This window comes from Eschrichtius robustus, chromosome 4 (genome assembly GCF_028021215.1).
Source record: "Eschrichtius robustus isolate mEscRob2 chromosome 4, mEscRob2.pri, whole genome shotgun sequence".
NCBI lineage: Eukaryota > Metazoa > Chordata > Mammalia > Artiodactyla > Eschrichtiidae > Eschrichtius > Eschrichtius robustus.
The window spans coordinates 53,039,090-53,057,174 of NC_090827.1; the positions used below are offsets into that span (position 1 = coordinate 53,039,090).

Genomic DNA, 18,085 nt, shown 5'->3' on the forward strand with positions numbered 1-18,085 from the left:
CCAAGTGTATATAGATTTCCTCCAAAGCACTAGCTTTCCCTAGAGTGCCCTACAAACGCTGTAGTTTCCTGTGTATGTCAAAACAAGTACAAGGTTGGGCAGCTGCACTACGGTGACATGTTACCTCTGATGCACATCATATAATCTCCTTAGAGGATTTAGGCATAGGCTTTTAGAAATGAAAGCTTTTTCTCTTTCTTTTTTTTTTTTTTTACCTTGTCACATCCCTACCATGGGGCAATGAGCCTGGCTGGCTACTTGTTCTAAAGGGAAGACTAGAAAGAAAAAACAAAATAAAACATATAGAGGGTGGTAAAAGGGTACAAACTTTAAACTATAAGATGAGTAAAGTCTGAGGATCTAATGTAAAACATGGTGACTGTAGCTGATAACACTGTAGTGTATACTTGAAATTTGCTTAGAGAGTGGAAATAAAATGTTTTCTCTCACACACACACAAAATAAATACCCGAGGTGATAGATGTATTAATTAACTAGAGTGGGAAATCCTTTCACAGTGCATACATATATCAAATCACTATGATGTACACTTTATTGACTTTTGGCCACGCTGTGCAGCTTGCGGGATTTTAGTTCCCCAACCAGGGATTGAACCCGCACCCTCGGCAGTGAAAGCGCGGGATCCTAACCACTGGACCACCAGGGAATTCCCATGACGTACACTTTATTTTTTTTTAATATGATTTATTTATACATGTATTTATTTATTTATTTATTTATTTATTTATTTATTTATTGTTTTGGCTGTGTTGGGTCTTTGTTGTTGTGCACGGGCTTTCTCTAGTTGCGGTGAGCCGGGGGTTACTCTCCACTGCGGTGCGCGGGCTTCTCATAGCGGAGGCTTCTCTTTGTTGCAGAGCACAGGCTCTAGGCATGCAGGCTTCAATAGTTGTGGCACGCAGGGACTCAGTAGTTGTGGCTTGCGAGCTCTAGAGCACAGGATCAGTAGTTGTGGCGCACGGGCTTAGTTGCTCCGCGGCATGTGGGATCTTCCCGGACCAGGGCTTAAACCCGTGTCCCCTGCATTGGCAGGTGGATTCTTTAACACTGTGCCACCAGGGCAGTCCACATGTGCATTTTAAGTGTCTTAAAATTTTGCCAATGGTACTTAAATAAAGCTGAAATTTTCAAAAAATTTTTGAATAGGACATATGGTAATATCTATTGTCTAAAAAGACTGTTCTTAAAATGTAGCCCACAGTCCATAAAGGGTCTCAGACACCCATGCAGGGGGTCTGTGAGATCAAAGCACTTTTCATAATAATACTAAAATGTTATTTGCTCTTTTCATTTTCGTTCTCTCACGAGAGAACAGTGCAGTTTTCCAGAAGCTACATATGTGATATGCTAACAGATTGACTGCAGAAGTTGACATGAGAATCCAGCATCTTCTATTAAGCCAGACATGAAAGGGATTTGCAGAAATGTAAAACAATGCCACCTTTCTCACTAATTGTCATTTTAGAAAATATAGTTATTTTTCACAATAATGTTATTTATATTAATTTTAAATGTGTTTATTACAGTATTTTTAAATGAATAGATATTTTAACTTTCTCAGTTTTAATATCTAGTACATCATATATCACAGATATAACTACAAAAAAAAATATTTGGGATCCTAATAATTTTTTTTAATATCTTTATTGAAGTATAATTGCTTTACACTCTTGTGTTAGTTTCTGCTGTATAACAAAGTGAATCCGCTATATGTATACATATATCCCCATATCCCCTGCCTCTTGTGTCTCCCTCCTACCCTCCCTATCCCACCCCTCTAGGTGGTCACAAAGCACCGAGCTGATCTCTCTGTGCTATGCGGCTGCTTCCCACTAGCTATCTATTTTACATTTGGTAGTGTATATATGTCCATGCCACTCTCTCACTTCGTCCCAGCTTCCCCTTCCCCCTCCCTGTGTCCTCAAGTCCATTCTCTACGTCTGCGTCTTTATTCCTGTCCTGCCCCTAGGTTCTTCAGAACCATTTTTTTCTTTTTCTTTTTCTTTTAGATTCCATATATATGTGTTAGCATACGGTATTTGTTTTTCTCTTTCTGACTTACGTCACTCTGTATGACAGACTCTAGGTCCATCCACCTCACTACAAATAACTCAATTTCATTTCTTTTTATGGCTGAGTAATATTCCATTGTATATATGTGCCACATCTTCTTTATCCATTCATCTGTTGATGGACACTTAGGTTGCTTCCACGTCCTGGCTATTGTAAATAGTGCTGCAATGAACATTGTGGGACATGACTCTTTTTGAATTGTGGTTTTCTCAGGGTATATGCCCAGTAGTGGGATTGCTGGGTCGTATGGTAGTTCTGTTTTTAGTTTTTTAAGGAGCCTCCATACTGTTCTCCATAGTGGCTGTATCAATTTACATTCCCACCAACAGTGCAAGAGGGTTCCCTTTTCTCCACACCCTCTCCAGCATTTATCGTTTCTAGATTTTTTGATGATGGCCATTCTGACCGGTGTGAGATGATATCTCATTGTAGTTTTGATTTGCATTTCTCTAATGATTAATGATATTGAGCATCCTTTCATGTGTTTGTTGGCAATCTGTATATCTTCTTTGGAGAAATGTCCGTTTAGGTCTTCTGCCCACTTTTGGATTGGGTTGTCTTTTTTTTTTTTGATATTGAGCTGCATGAGCTGCTTGTAAATTTTGGAGATTAATCCTTTGTCAGTTGTTTCATTTGCAAATATTTTCTCCCATTCTGAGGGTTGTCTTTTCATCTTTTTTATGGTTTCCTTTCCTGTGCAAAAGCTTTTAAGTTTCATTAGGTCCCATTTGTTTATTTTTGTTTTTATTTCCATTTCTCTAGGAGATGGGTCAAAAAGGATCTTGTTGTGATTTATGTCATGTAGTGTTCTGCCTATGTTTTCCTCTAAGAGTTTTATAGTGTCTGGTCTTACATTTAGGTCTTTAATCCATTTTGAGTTTATTTTTGTGTATGGTGTTAGGGAGTGTTCTAATTTCATTCTTTTACATGTAGCTGTCCAGTTTTCCCAGCACCACTTATTGAAGAGGCTGTCTTTTCTCCATTATACATTCTTGCCTCCTTTGTCAAAAATAAGGTGATCATATGTGCGTGGGTTTATCCCTGGGCTTTCTATCCTGTTCTATTGATCTGTATTTCTGTTTTTGTGCCCATACCATACTGTCTTGATTACTGTAGCTTTGTAGTGTAGTCTGAAGTCAGGGAGCCTGATTCCTCAGCTCCGTTTTTCTTTCTCAAGATTGCTTTGGCTATTCGGGGTCTTTTGTGTTTCCATACAAATTGTGACATTTTTTGTTCTAGTTCTGTGAAAAATGCCATTGGTAGTTTAATAGGGATTGCATTGAATCTGTAGATTGTTTTGGGTAGTATAGTCCTTTTCACAATGTTTATTCTTCCAATCCAAGAACATAGTATATCTCTCCATCTGTTTGTATCATCTTTAATTTCTTTCATCAGTGTCTTACAGTTTTCTGCATACAGGTCTTTTGTCTCCTTAGGTAGGTTTATTTCTAAGTATTTTATTCTTTTTGTTGCAATGGTAAATGGGAGTGTTTCCTTTATTTGTCTTTCAGATTTTTCATCATTAGTGTATAGAAATGCAAGAGATTTCTGTGCATTAATATCATGTCCTGCTACTTTACCAAATTCATTGATTAGCTCTAGGAGTTTTCTGGTAGCATCTTTAGGATTCTCTATGTATAGTATCATGTCATCTGCAAACAGTGTCAGTTTTACTTCTTTTCCTATTTGGATTCCTTTTATCTATTTTTCTTCTCTGATTGCTGTGGCTAAAACTTCCAAAACTATGTTGAATAATAGTGGTGATAGAGGGCAACCTTGTCTTGTTCCTGTTCTTAGAGGAAATGGTTTCAGTTTTTCACCACTGAGAACGATGTTGGCTGTGGGTTTGTCATATATGGCCTTTATTATGTTGAGGTATGTTCCCCCTATGCCTACTTTCTAGAGGGTTTTTATCATAAATTGGTGTTGAATTTTGTCAAAAGCTTTTTCTGCATCTATTGAGATGATGATATGGTTTTTCTCCTTCAATTTGTTAATATGGTGTTTCACATTGATTGATTTGCATATACTGAAGAATCCTTGCATTCCTGGGATAAACCCCACTTGATCATGGTGTATGATCCTTTTAATGTGCTGTTGGCTTCTGTTTGCTAGTATTTTGTTGAGGATTTTTGCATCTATGTTCATCAGTGATATTGGCCTGTAGTTTTCTTTCTTTGTGACATCTTTGTCTGGTTTTGGTATCAGGGTGATGGTGGCCTCATAGATTGAGTTTGGGAGTGTTCCTCCGTCTGCTATATTTTGGACGAGCTTGAGAAGGATAGGTGTTCGCTCCTCTCTAAATGTCTGATAGAATTCGCCTGTGAAGCCATCTGGTCCAGGGCTTTTGTTTGCTGGAAGATTTTTAAACACAGTTTCAATTTCAGTGCTTGTGATTGGTCTGTTTATATTTTCTATTTCTTCCTGGTTCAGTCTCTGAAGGTTGTGCTTTTCTAAGAATGTGTCCATTTCTTCCAGGTTGTCCATTTTATTGGCATACAGTTGCTTGTAGTAATCTCTCATGATCCTTTGTATTTCTGTAGTGTCAGTTGTTACTTCTCCTTTTTCATTTCTAATTCTATTGATCTGAGTCCTCTCCCTCTTTTTTTGATGAGTCTGGTTAATGGTTTATCAGTTTTGTTTATCTTCTCAAAGAACCAGCTTTTAGTTTTATCGATCTTTGCTATGGTTTCCTTCATTTTTTTTTTCATTTATTTCTCATCTAATCTTTATGATTTCTTTCCTTCTGCTAACTTTGGGGGGTTTCTTTGTTCTTCTTTCTCTGATTGCTTTAGGTGTAAAGTTAGGTTGTTTATTTCAGATGTTTCTTGTTCCTTGAGGTAGCATTGTATGGCTATAAACTTCCCTCTTAGAACTGTTTTTGCTGCATCCCATAGATTTTGGGTGCTCGTGTTTTCATTGTCATTTGTTTCTAGGTATTTTTTGGTTTCCTCTTTGATTTCTTCAGTGATCTCTTGGTTATTAAGTAGCGTATTGTTTTGCCTCCATGTGTTTGTATTTTTTACAGTTTTTTTCCTGTAATTGATATCTAGTCTCATAACGTTGTGGTCAGAAAAGATAGTTGATGTGATTTCAATTTTCTTAAATTTACCAAGGCTTGATTTGTGACCCAAGATATGTTCTATTCTGGAGAATGTTCCATGAGCACTAGAGAAGAAAGTGTGTTCTGTTGTTTTTGGATGGAATGTCCTATAAATATCAATTAAGTCCATCTTATTTAATGTATCATTTAAAGCTTGTGTTTCCTTATTTATCTTCATTTTAGATGATCTGTCCATTGGTGAAAGTGGGGTGTTAAAGTCCCCTACTATGATTGTGTTACTGTCGATTTCCCCCTTTATGGCTGTTAGCATTTGCCTTATGTATTGAGGTGCTCCTAATTTGGGTGCATATATATTTACAATTGTTATATCTTCTTCTTGGATTGATCCCTTGATCATTATGTAGTGTCCTTCTTTGTCTCTTGTAATAGTCTTTATTTTAAAGTCTATTTTTTCTGATATGAGAATTGTTACTCCAGCTTTCTTTTGATTTCCATTTGCATGGAATATCTTTTTCCATCCCCTCACTTTCAGTCTGTATGTGTCCCTAGGTCTGAAGTGGGTTTCTTGTAGACAGCATATATATGGGTCTTGTTTTTGTATCTATTCAGCTAGTCTATGTCTTTTGGTTGGAGCATTTAATCCATTTACATTTAAGGTAATTATCGATATGTATGTTCCCATTACCATTTTCTTAATTGTTTTGGGTTTGTTATTGTAGGCCTTTTCCTTCTCTTGTGTTTCCTGCCTAGAGAATTTCCTTTAGCATTTGTTGTAAAACTGGTTTGGTGGTGCTGAATTCTCTTCGATTTGCTTGTCGGTAAAAGTTTTTATTTCTCCGTTGAATCTGAATGAGATGCTTGCTGGGTAGAGTAATCTTGGTTTTAGGTTTTTCCCTTTCATCACTTTAAATATATCCTGCCACTCCCTTCTGGCTTGCAATGTTTCTGCTGAAAGATCAGCTGTTAACCTTATGCCGATTCCCTTGTACGTTATTTGTTGCTTTTCCCTTGCTGCTTTTAATATTTTTTCTTTGAATTTAATTTTTGATAGTTTGATTAATATGTGTCTTGGTGTGTTTCTCCTTGGATTTATCCTGTATGGGACTCTCTGCACTTCCTGGACTTGATTGACTATTTCCTTTTCCATATTAGGGAATTTTTCAACTATAATCTCTTCAAATATTTTCTCAGTTCCTTTCTTTTTCTCTTCTTGTGTGACCCCTATAATTCGAATGGTGCGTTTAATGTTGTCCCAGAGGTCTCTGAGACTGTCCTCAATTCTTTTCATTCTTTTTTCTTTATTCTGCTCTGCGGTAGTTATTTCCACTATTTTATCTTCCAGGTCACTTATCCATTCTTCTGCATCAGTTATTCTGCTATTGATTCCTTCTAGAGAATTTTTAATTTCATTTATTGTGTTGTTCATCACTGTTTGTTTGCTCTTTAGTTCTTAAACGTCCTTGTTAAACGTTTCTTGCATTTTCTCCATTCTATTTCCAAGATTTTGGATCATCTTTACTATCATTACTCTGAATGCTTTTTCAGGTAGACTGCGTATTTCCTCTTCATTTGTTTGGTCTGGTGTGTTTTTACCTTGCTCCTTCATCTGCTATGTATTTCTCTGTCTTCTTATTTTGCTTAACTTACTGTGTTTGGGGTCTCCTTTTCACAGCCTGCAGATTCATAGTTCCCATTTTTTTTTTTGGTGTCTGCCCCCAGTGCGTAAGGTTGGTTCAGTGGGTTGTGTAGGCTTCCTGGTGGAGGGGACTGGTGCCTGTGTTCTGGTGGATGAGGCTGGATCTTGTCTTTCTGGTGGGCAGGACCGCATCTGGTGGTGTGTTTTGGGGTGTCTGTGAACTTATTATGATTTTAGGCAGTCTCTCTGGTAGTGGGTGGGTTTGTGTTCCTGTCTTGCTAGTTGTTTGGCACGGGGAGTCCAGCACTGGAGCTTGCTGGTCGTTGAGTGAGCTGGGTCTTAGCATTGAGTTGGAGGTCTCTGGGAGAGCTCTTGCCGATTGATATCATGAGGGGCTGGGAGGTCTCTGGTGGACCAATGTGCTGAACTCGGCTCTCCCACCTCAGAGGCTCAGGCCTGCCACCAGGCCAGAGCACCAAGACCAGTCTCCCAGCTTAGAAGTGGTGTTACCAGGATTTGAACTGCTGTCTCTTCTAAGTCCAGCTCTTAGGCTCTGACAGTACCCAGAAGAGCGTGAGGCAGAGAATAGAAACACTTCTGTTCTGGTTCTCACTCTATCACCTTGAGAGCTGGGACAATTACTCCACATCTCCAGCCTCTGGTTTCCTTAGATCTTTTTTTTGTTTGTTTGTTTTCCTTTGTGCTTCATCTAGTTTCACTTGTTCATAGGATGCTGCATGCAGAGGCCTCCACCTGGTACTTCAGACCAGAGTTCCATGTGTGAAACTCTGCTCCCGGATGCTGCATTTTGGGCACTAGATACTGAATAACCTGGGTCAGATTTTCAATTTTGTCCAAAGAGAATTTGTTAATTGAGACCAATCTTTGTGGCTAGTTTCCTAAGTCTCAACAGATAGACACACACAAAAACACTCTTGGACAGCTGCCTCTGAGGCTAAAGTGCTGAGCCGTGGTCACCCTGAGTAATCTTCAGACAAAGCAATCCATGAAGGGAAGGGCTTTTTAAAAAACAGCTTCTTGTAAAAGTCGGTGGCAAAACATTTTGAAGACTATCACAGAAGTCCAAAGAACGTGCCTAGGAGCCTTAGCAAACTTGGTAGCCCTTCATTGTTCTACGGGAGACACAGCAAAAGCCACATAGGAGGGAGAGGGCGGCAGACGTGGCGGGGAGGCCCCAGTAATTTATAATTGTGTAAAGGGTTCCTATGAGCAAAAACTTTGAGTACCACTGCCAAAGTTTTATTCTGCCACACATCTAGTATGGCAGAAAACTCTGCAACCACTGAAATGGAGCATGGAAACATATCTATTGAATGAAAAGTTATCTTCTTTATTGTTAAATGGGTATGGTGTGATCCCATATTTAATTAAAATAAATGTGTGTGTGTGTGTGTGTGTGTGTATACCCATAGGGAAAATGTATGGAAGGATACATGTCTATTAATGCCAATTATTTCTAGGTTATAAGATTATGAAGATATTTATTTTCTTTATTCCTTTTCTTTATGTACTAATTTGAAACATTTTATTGTAGTAAAAAACACATAACATACAATTTACCATTTCAACCTCTTCAGGTGTACGGTCCAGTAGTGCTAAGTATATTCACATTGCTGTGAACCAGATCTCTAGATATTTTACAGCTTGCAAATCTGAAACTCTATACTCAATAAACAAAAACTCCCCATTCCCCCCAGCCCCCAGCCACTGGCAACACCATTCTACTTCCTGTTCCTATGAATCTGACTAATTTAGGAACCTCATATAAGTGGAATTATAGAATATTTGGTTTTTGTGTGTGTGATTGGCTTATTTTACATAGCATAATATCACTTAGGTTCATCTATGTTATAGCATGTGACAGGATTTCCTTCCTTTTTAAGACAATAACATTTTATTGTATGTATATACCACACTTGTTTACATATTTATTCACTAATAGACATTTGAGTTGCTCCTAAACATACTAATTTTTTAAAGAACATGAATTCACTTTATAAATAGAAATAAAATAAGGCTATATCCATTTTGGAAAAAGACAACACATTCTCCCTCGAAAAGCACAGGTAACAAAGAGAAGGAAAGGGAGGTGCCAAGGTCTTTAATTTAGCTGATCAGCCTATTGCGCAGGGCTCCTGGGAATTTAGTCAACTATGAAGGGAAAAAAAAGATTGTCCATAATCCTGTCGATGAAAAATTAAGCAGTTGATCTAAGAAAGAAATGGAACATTTTATTTGAGCCAAATTTGAGGATTATAACTCGGGAAGAACATCTCAGAAAGCTACGAGAACTGTTCCGCCCATTAGAAGTCAAGGCAGAGTTATATCCGTTTTTTGAGACCGAGGGCTGTACATCAAATGACGTATTATTGACAGTTCACACAATCCAGATCTAAGCGTCATCGTGGCCCCTTACAAGATCAAGAAGGAATGTCGTCTTTTAAGGTGTTGTCTTATTGCCTTTTTATGGTTGAGCAGGTATTTCTGCCTACGGGAGAGGCTTGCTCACTGCATGATGCAGATACACAGTGCACAGTGCGGGGAGAGAAGAGGGCAAAGGTCAGAGAAAATTTTTTATATTTAAATTTTTCTTGTCTTGCCATAAAATATGAATTTTACTTCACAATCTCAATATTCATGAAGGAGAAGTAAGGGCTTAGACAGCTTCTCTACACATAAAATTTAGAAATCTACCTAGAAGCTTGGGATTTCCCAGGCGGTCTAGTGGTTGACTTCACCTTCCAGGGCAGGGGGTGCGGGTTTGATCCCTGGTGGAGGAACTAAGATCCCACATGCCTCGTGGCCAAAAAGCCAAAACATAAAAACAGAAGCAATATTGTAACAAATTCAATAAAGACTTTAAAAATTGTCCACATCAAAATAAAAAAAAATCTTTAAAAAAAAAAAAGTAATCTACCTAGAGCCTGCAATTTACTCTAATTTGACCTTTCACTCTGTATACAGGAGTCTACCCTTCCCACTATCTCCCCACACTCTCTCCTCTCCAATTTAATACAAGAAATCTCATCTAGACAGTCTCTGACTTTCTCACAGGCTGCACGTGTATGATCAAGGAGTCTGAAAGTTTACCGTACTATAAGGGGGATTCTGTCCCCAGAGAGCTAAAACCATTGTAAAATCCTTCATTGCGTCTCACCTTTTATTTTATTTATTATAAATTTATTTATTTATTTATTTTTGGATGCATTGGGTCTTAGTTGCTGCACGCGGGCTTTCTCTAGTTGTGGCGAGCGGGGGCTACTTTTCATTGTGGTGCACGGGCTTCTAATTGCGGTGGCTTCTTTTGTTGGGGAGCACGGGCTCTAGGCGCGTGGGCTTCAGTAGTTGTGGCTCGCGGGCTCTAGAGCGCAGGCTCAGTAGTTGTGGCGCACGGGCTTAGTTGCTCCGCGGCATGTGGGATCTTCCCGCACCTAGGGCTCGAACCCGTGTCCCCTGCATTGGCAGGCGGATTCTTCACCACTGCACCACCAGGGAAGTCCCGCATCTCACCTTTTAGACAACCTGATGGTGTATTTCTAGCATTCTTTTTTTAATGTCCGTACAAACCTTTTCAAAACTTTTTATTATGGACAATTTCAAATATATACAAAAGCTAAAGAGCAAAATGCCCCTCTAATTCGTTTCTCTGTTGCTGCATAACCCCAACTTTTACGGTATAAATCAAGAACCATTTTACCATGTTCATGGATTCTAAAGGTCAGGAATTTGGACAGCACACAGCAGAGATGGCTTATTTCTGCTTCACAATGTCTGGGGCCTCAAGTGAGAAGAACAGAATGGTTGGTGTGATTTGAATCACCAGGGCTGGAATCACCTGGAGGTTTCTTCACTCACAGATCCGTCCCGGTGCTGGGGTGACTTCGAGGCTGAACTTCGGTGAGGTTGTCGACTGGAGCATCTGTACATGGCCTCTCCATTTGACTTGGGCTCCTCATAATATGGCAACTGGGCTCCCAGATGGAGCATCCTGAGAGGGAGTGTCTGGAGAGCAAGTGTACCAAGGGAATCAGGTGGGAGCCACGTGGCTTTCATGACCTAGCCTTAGAAGTCACCTTGTGTCATTCCTCTTATGCCATATTGATCAAAGTCATTATAAGCCTGCCTAATTTTCAAAGGGAAGAAACATAGATCCCCACCTTTCTATGGGAGGTTGGATAGGTCAAATTACAGAAGGATATGTGGTTTGGGAAATACTGTTACTCCCATATTTAGAAAATAAAATCACATACCCATCACCCGGCGTCAATAATTGTTCACTCACAGTCGATCTTTTTTTGTATTCTTTGTCCTTGACTTTATCTTATTTTTAAAAATATTTATTTATTTATTTATTTTGCCTGTGCTGGGTCTTAGTTGTGGCACGCAGGTTCATAGTTGCAACATGCGAACTCTTAGTTGTGGCATGCATGAGGGATCTAGATCCCTGACCCCGGGTCCCCTGTATTGGGAGTGCAGAGTCTTACCCACTGAACCACCAGGGAAGTCCCATCAATCTTGTTTCATCCATACCCAAACCCACTTCCCTCCTCCTGCTGAGTTTATTTTGAAGCAAATCCCAAACATCATATCACTGTACCCATAAACACCTTCAGTGTATATCTCTAAAACATAAAGATTCTTGAAAAACAGCCACAATGCCATTATCCCACCTTAAAAAAAATTAACAATAACTTGTCTCACATCATTAAATATCCAGTCTGTGTTTCCCTAATTGCCTCATAAATTTTTTAAAACAAAGTTTATTTGTTTGAGTTGGGATTGGAATCAAGTTATTTCTAGCATTTTTGAATAGAGTCTTTAATATAAATTTTTCCTTCAGAACTGAATGCACATTTGGCCTGAGTATGTCTGAAGAGCTTCAGATTGAGGATAAAAATTTGTCTCTGGGTGCAGCCCCTGTGGAACACAGTGTGGGGATTCCTCAGAAAATTAGAAATAGAATTACCATATGATCCAGCAATCCCACTCCTGGGCATATATCCAGACAAAACTATAATTCAAAAAGATACATGCACCCCTATGTTCACAGCAGCACTATTCACAATAGCCAAGACATGGAAACAACTTAAATGTCCATCGACAGATGCATGGATAAAGAAGATGTGGTACATATACACAATGGAACACTACTCAGCCATAAAAAAGAACAAAATAATACCATTTGTAGCAACATGGATGCCAACTAGAGATTATCATACTAAGTGAAGTAAGTCAGAAAGAGAAAGACAAATACCATATAATATCACTCATATGTGGAATCTAAAATATGACAGAAATGAACCTATATATGAAACAGAAAGAGAATTGCGGACATAAGGAACAGACTGGTAGTTGCCAAAGGGGAGGGGGTTGGGGAAGGGATGGAATGTGAGGGTGGGGTGAGCAGATGTAAGCTTTTATATACAGAATGGAAAAACAACAAGGTCCTGCTGTATAGCACAGAGAACTATATCCAATATCCTATGATAAACCATAATGGAAAAGAATATATTAAAAAAAAGAAAGTATATAAATATATATGCATTACTGAATCACTTTGCTGTACATCAGTAATTAACACAACATTGTAAATCAACTATACTTCAATTAAAAAAATACAAAAAAAAAAAAAGAGATTTGTCTCTATCAGCACACCTAACGATTTCCCACCTGGTTGCAAATGAAGTAAGTTACTAAGATGCATGCTTCTCAGCAATAGTATTTTCCATTTTCTATTCTTTTTATGAAATAATGACAAAGTCTAATGCAATATTCAAATAATTGCACAATCATGCCCGAACCAATTATTCAATGAAAGTTGTAGAAGCCATTGCCCACCCAGCTCATTGAGCATTCCAACATGCACTTTGGCCACAATCTGGACGCAAACAGTAGTCATTACAATGCCTAAGTCACCAGCACTAAATCAGTTCCATCACAAGAACAGTTTCCTACACAGGCCACCTTCCTTATTAACTGCGTATCTGGAGTCAACAAAGCAGGAAATACTTTCACCCTGCTTCATAGCACTTATTTCTTGAGAGGGCCCTAAACTACCTGATGCCTGGACCCAAGTCAAGAACATAGTAGAGAGTCTATCGTACATATAGTATTGGGGTAGGACACCTCCTCCCTATCTCTCCAACCACTTACTTATTTCCAATGCATTTGCTGGAAATTTCCTTCTTTGCCCATGTTTGTATTGTTTACACTGTTTATAGAACCCGGAGATAATAATAAATAATGTCCACTTAACTCACTTTATTGTGCTTTTTTTGGCATAAGTATAATTAACAGGGTCTTCCAGGGCCTTCACCATCCCAGCAACAGGTGACCAAAATTGGGCTGTCAGCTTTCCTCTGGGGATCTTTGAATAATCCTTCAGCCTACACCACAGTAACCTACCTGGTTACTGTGTGTGAACACTGGGACTTATAAGTCCTTATTCTAGGGACACTTCCTGCTTTCTCTGACACCCCCAGGCTCACTTCCTGGCCCCAAGTACCTACTTTCCTACAGACACAGAGTGAAATACATATTTATAAGGTATACATAGACATAAACTTAATAGAAAAACACTGGGAACCCAGTCTAGAGCTATAGAGAAATGCACATCCATGTTCTATGAACAGACATCCACACAAGAGAGGAAACAGAACATCTATAGTTTGCTTTTTAAAATATAAATCTGGGACTTCCCTCGTGGTGCAGTGGTTGGGAATCCACCTGCCAATGCAGGGGACACGGGTTCAAGCCCTGGCCCGGGAAGATCCCACATGCTACCGAGCAACTAAGCCCGAGGGCCACAACTACTGAGCCTGCGCTCTGGAGCCAGCGAGCCACAACTACTGAACCCACGTGCCACAGCTACTGAAACCCGTGCGCCTAGAGCCCGTGCTCCGCAACAAGAGAAGCCACCGCAATGAGGAGTGGCCCCCACTCGCCGCAACTAGAGAAAGCCCGCGCGCAGCAACAAAGACTCAAAGTGGCCAAAAAATTTTTTTAAATAAAAAAAAAAATGAAATATAAATCTGATCATATCACATCCCCTCTCTGCCTGCTGAAAGCTTGAAGCCCTTCCAGTGCTTCAACCCCATCGCTGCAAGGATATTGCAAGACCCTGCAATGCCAGTCCCCTCGCTCTCTCTGTCCAGCTCCCCTAGACTTCTCTTAGCCTCTTCCTTCCTGGCTCCCTCACCCTTGCACATGCCATCCCCTTGGCCTTGAATGCTTCCCAACCCCCAACTTTGCCAAGTTGTTTACTAATCTTTCAGCTCTCAACTTGTTTTATCTCCATTGGAACTCTCCCACCCACACAAATTCAAATCTTCCAACATACGCATGTAAAGCACCATGATCATCTTTGAAGCATCTGTCACACTTGCAATTTCACTTCTGTGTGATTCTTATGTTTTAATACCATCTGCCTCCCCAGGGAGACTGAGAGCTGCAGAGTGCAGGGACCCCTCCTGCTTGCTACTTCCTGCTGCCCAACTCAGTGCTTGACACATGATAGGCACCCAATACATTTTTGAATGATTAGATGAATAAACAAATATGTGAAAGCACCTTGAAGAATAACATACGCTCAGTACATGTTAACTTCCTTCTTTCCAGTCTCTAGCATGTATTTGCTTTTAGTTTCCCCCTGTTTTAGAGTATAGTTTGATCGTCGAAAAATTAAAAGTAAAACTTTAGTAAGTCTTAACCCAATAACTGAAAACAACATATTATCTGTGTACTATTTACACAGTCTGGAGGGAGCCACAAATGCCTGAGAGATTGCCATCACTAAGGGATTTCTACATTAGGAAAATCTTAATTTTCTAGACAGGCAGGTGAAAAGATTATTATTTTCTGAAGACGCTCTGCAGTCAGCTGTTGTCTTACAAGTGTTTGTAGTCGTTGACCTGGTAAACTTTCTGTGAGTCCCTTTCTGGCTTTTAACCCAATGCCACTACTGAAAGTCAATCCAAGGCCACATGGAAATGATGTTACGTCATAATTATTAAATGATTCGCATGCACTGGTCCTAGTTCATTTAAAGGTTTTTATTTCTAAATCATTATCGTCACATAATTTGTGAGTCACTAAATCTGGGAGATAATAGTGGAAAACCTCTGGACTTAGAATCAGAAAGCTGGGTCCAAATCTACTTTACGAGATTATTGTGAAGATTAAATGAGTAATAATAATAAATCATCTGTTGAACACGTACTTCATACTGCATATGGAGCTAGATGTGTTACATATATTAGGTTAATTGAGTCTTAAAAGAAGCACTGTGAAATATGTATTATTACACCCAGTTTCCAAATGAGGAAGCTGAGGCTCTGGGAAGTTGAAAAACTGGCCCAAGCTTCCACACCCTTCCAAGCTGCAGGCCTAAGATGCATGTAAAAGGGCTCTAGCTAGGATGTGTGTAAGCTGGACTTGCCATAAAAATATAAGGTATCTAATTATAAAGTGTCTCTGAAATGACAAGTTCTTTTAATATTACCACATAGCCTCCCTTCTATGTGCCTGTATATTCTTATCTGGCACAGTGGATCAAACCAGCTTAGATCCAGGAGCTGGGAACTCAGCCATCATTTATGCAAGTCGCTTTTCTTCACTTCCTCATTTATGTTTTCCCAGTTTCCATATTAGTAACTCACATGTGGACCGCACTGACCCACATCTCACCATGTCACAAGGATTTACTATTTAGAAAACTTGCAATGATCAGTTTTCAAAATAGCCCAAACATTCCAAAGAAATTGGTGTGATTTGCCCCATAACAACAGGGGCATGGGTGGAGTGGGGTAGGTTGTATGCACAAAGGCAGAAAAGGAGCCCAGGCATCTGCTTTTCCACCTTCATGTCTGTGGCCATATGATCCCCTGGTAGCTTGGTGATTATATATGAATTTTTTTCTTATGTATAATTGTAGGATAGAAACCTGATTCAGATTGCACAGTTGCTAAGTAATGGATACGTACACACAAAATCTCCAAACTGTAACCTTCCTCAATTAACTATACATTTAACTTTTAATGGGAATTCTCTGGAGGTCCAGTGGTTAGGACTCAGCACTTTCACTGCCAGGACCCGGGTTCGATCTCTAGTCAGGGACTTTGGGGCACCCACCTAAGATCCCACAAGCCACTCAGCACGGGGGAAAACCTTTTAAATTGCTTAAGAATAGACAGATCTATGAAAATTAGACATTAATTTCAAAACAGTCCATTTTTATTTATTACTTTATTGGTGGTACAATCTAAGCAGAAAAATCTAAGGGTTTTGGTGTCATTTGCTTCCTCAACACTGATTGGATGCAGACTAAGTGCCAAGCACGGTGCTGTGAGCTTTGATGAATGCAGTAGACAAGACAAACCCCATCTCTGCTTTCACGGAGTTTATAATCCAGCAGGTGAGGCCAATGTGTAGCAATACAATACTAACAAATGTGGTAAGTTCTAGCAAGTTCAGGATGCTGTAAGAGTGTGTCATGGGGGGAATTCAGCTGCCTGGAGATTCAGGCGAAGCGTCTTTGAGGAAGTTACATTTCAGCCGAGACAGACTGCCGTCTGCTCCAGGTTGTGTAAGTGCATTCCCATCCTGATTCTGACCACTGGACATGTTAATGTCTCAGCGCTTGGGTCCTCACATGTCAAATGAGGATAATGCCCACTTGTCAGTGCTGTGGGAGTGAAAGAAAATACAAGGTAAATCACCTCCTGCGGTACCAGGCATGTAGTAAGCCCGAAGTGCATGGCGCTTGGTGTAATTACATACCAATGTAGGCATCAAAGGGAAACTGAAGAAAAGTTTGGCCAACAGCTAAAGATAAATGTATGGAGTGGAAACTTGGCAAAGTCTCCAAATTCAAGGGACAGTCGTTACCCCACACTTGTATGAGGCTGTATGTCCCAAGTTTCAGATATTGGAACACCTAATACTTTAAGGCTCTACTAAATACTGTTTTCATGCGAAATTGATAAGAAATATTTGGAGTTAATCTCTTTCTAGGTGTATGTTAGCCAATGCCCAGGTCAGATTTTTTTTCTGGCAAAAGTAAGATGCCTGGGAAACAGCACTCCCGCCAGAGGACACATAGTTAATCAGATTTTGGCAAGCTCAAGTGACAGGCAAGCGTTCAGAAGCCAGATGAGGAGGGAAGCGATAAACGCTCCCTGGAGGCTTTAGTTGAGGTCAGAAGACCAGGCGCCACAGGCGAGGACCTGGAAGAGGGAACCACTGGCGTTCTCACCAGCGTTCACTGGACATTATGCTTCAGGAAGCCGGTCCGGGATGCCCAGCGCTCCTCCCCGGGAGCTCCCTCCCCAGGCCTCCCGGGCGCTTGGATCCTAGCCACGTCCTCACCCTTCAAATGGGTGTGGGTGATTTCTTAAGTGAACGTGACCACCGCCGAGGGGAAAGCGTGCAAGGAAGTGAGAGTGAGCGGGGAGGCGGAGCGGGGTGGGGAGGGAGCAGGGGGAGGGATGCCGAATGCAGTGGGAGGGCTGAGGAGGAGTGAGAGGGTGGCGGAAAGGAGAAAAGGACGCCGGGGCCGGGCAGGAGGAAGTGCGCCCGGTCTCGACGGTCGCTGCGCACCCCTGGCGGGTGGGGCCGCCAGGTGAGGCCGAGATGCTGCCGCGCTGGAAGCCCGGGCTGCCGCTGCCGCTGCTGCTGTTCCTGGGGCCGCTGTGTCCCCGCTCCCCGGGCGCCCTGGCGGAACCCGCGCCAGCTGACGACGTCGTGGAGCTGCTTTTCTCCACCGAGCGGCCAGTGCATCTGGTGAGTCCCGCGTTCCTGTCCTTCACCATCGACGCCAATCTGGCCACGGACCCGCGGTTCCTCACCTTCCTGGGGTAAGTGCGGGCCTGCGGGTCCTTGTCCTCTCTCCTGCCCTGCTGGCATCACGCCCGCCCTGCCGGCCGCTCTCTTCTCTCTACTCCGGAACCTTCTCACACCTCTCTCTCTCCCTCTCTCTCTCTCTCTCTTTTTCTCCCTAGCCCACCCCCTGCAGGTCCCCCAAACCCTTCTTTCCCGCCTTCATTCATTCAGCAAGTGTTGCCTGAGCGCCAACTAAAGGCCAGGCATTAGGGGAAATTGCGGAAAGAAACTTCCCATCTGCCCCAGAAACTCGTCGGAAGGAGGGGGCCCGGCAAGTGCACCTGGAGGGCTTTGAGCACTTGAATCTGCTGCACCTTGTAGGACAAGTAACACCGTGCGCCAGGCTTCAGTCTCTTAAACTCTGTTAGTAAGGTTAAAGGAAAAAAACAACT

General features: G+C 41.1%; 1 protein-coding gene across 1 annotated transcript in view; it reads left to right on the forward strand.

Moving 5' to 3' along the window:
• Positions 1-17,319: 17,319 nt before the first annotated feature.
• HPSE (heparanase) overlaps positions 17,320-18,085 on the forward strand; it is a 33,561-nt gene continuing 32,795 nt past the window's right edge. The window contains exon 1 of the mRNA XM_068542725.1: positions 17,320-17,668. Coding sequence (XP_068398826.1) covers positions 17,445-17,668 — 224 coding nt within the window. The 5' untranslated portion in view covers positions 17,320-17,444. The remainder of the gene's footprint in view (positions 17,669-18,085) is intronic.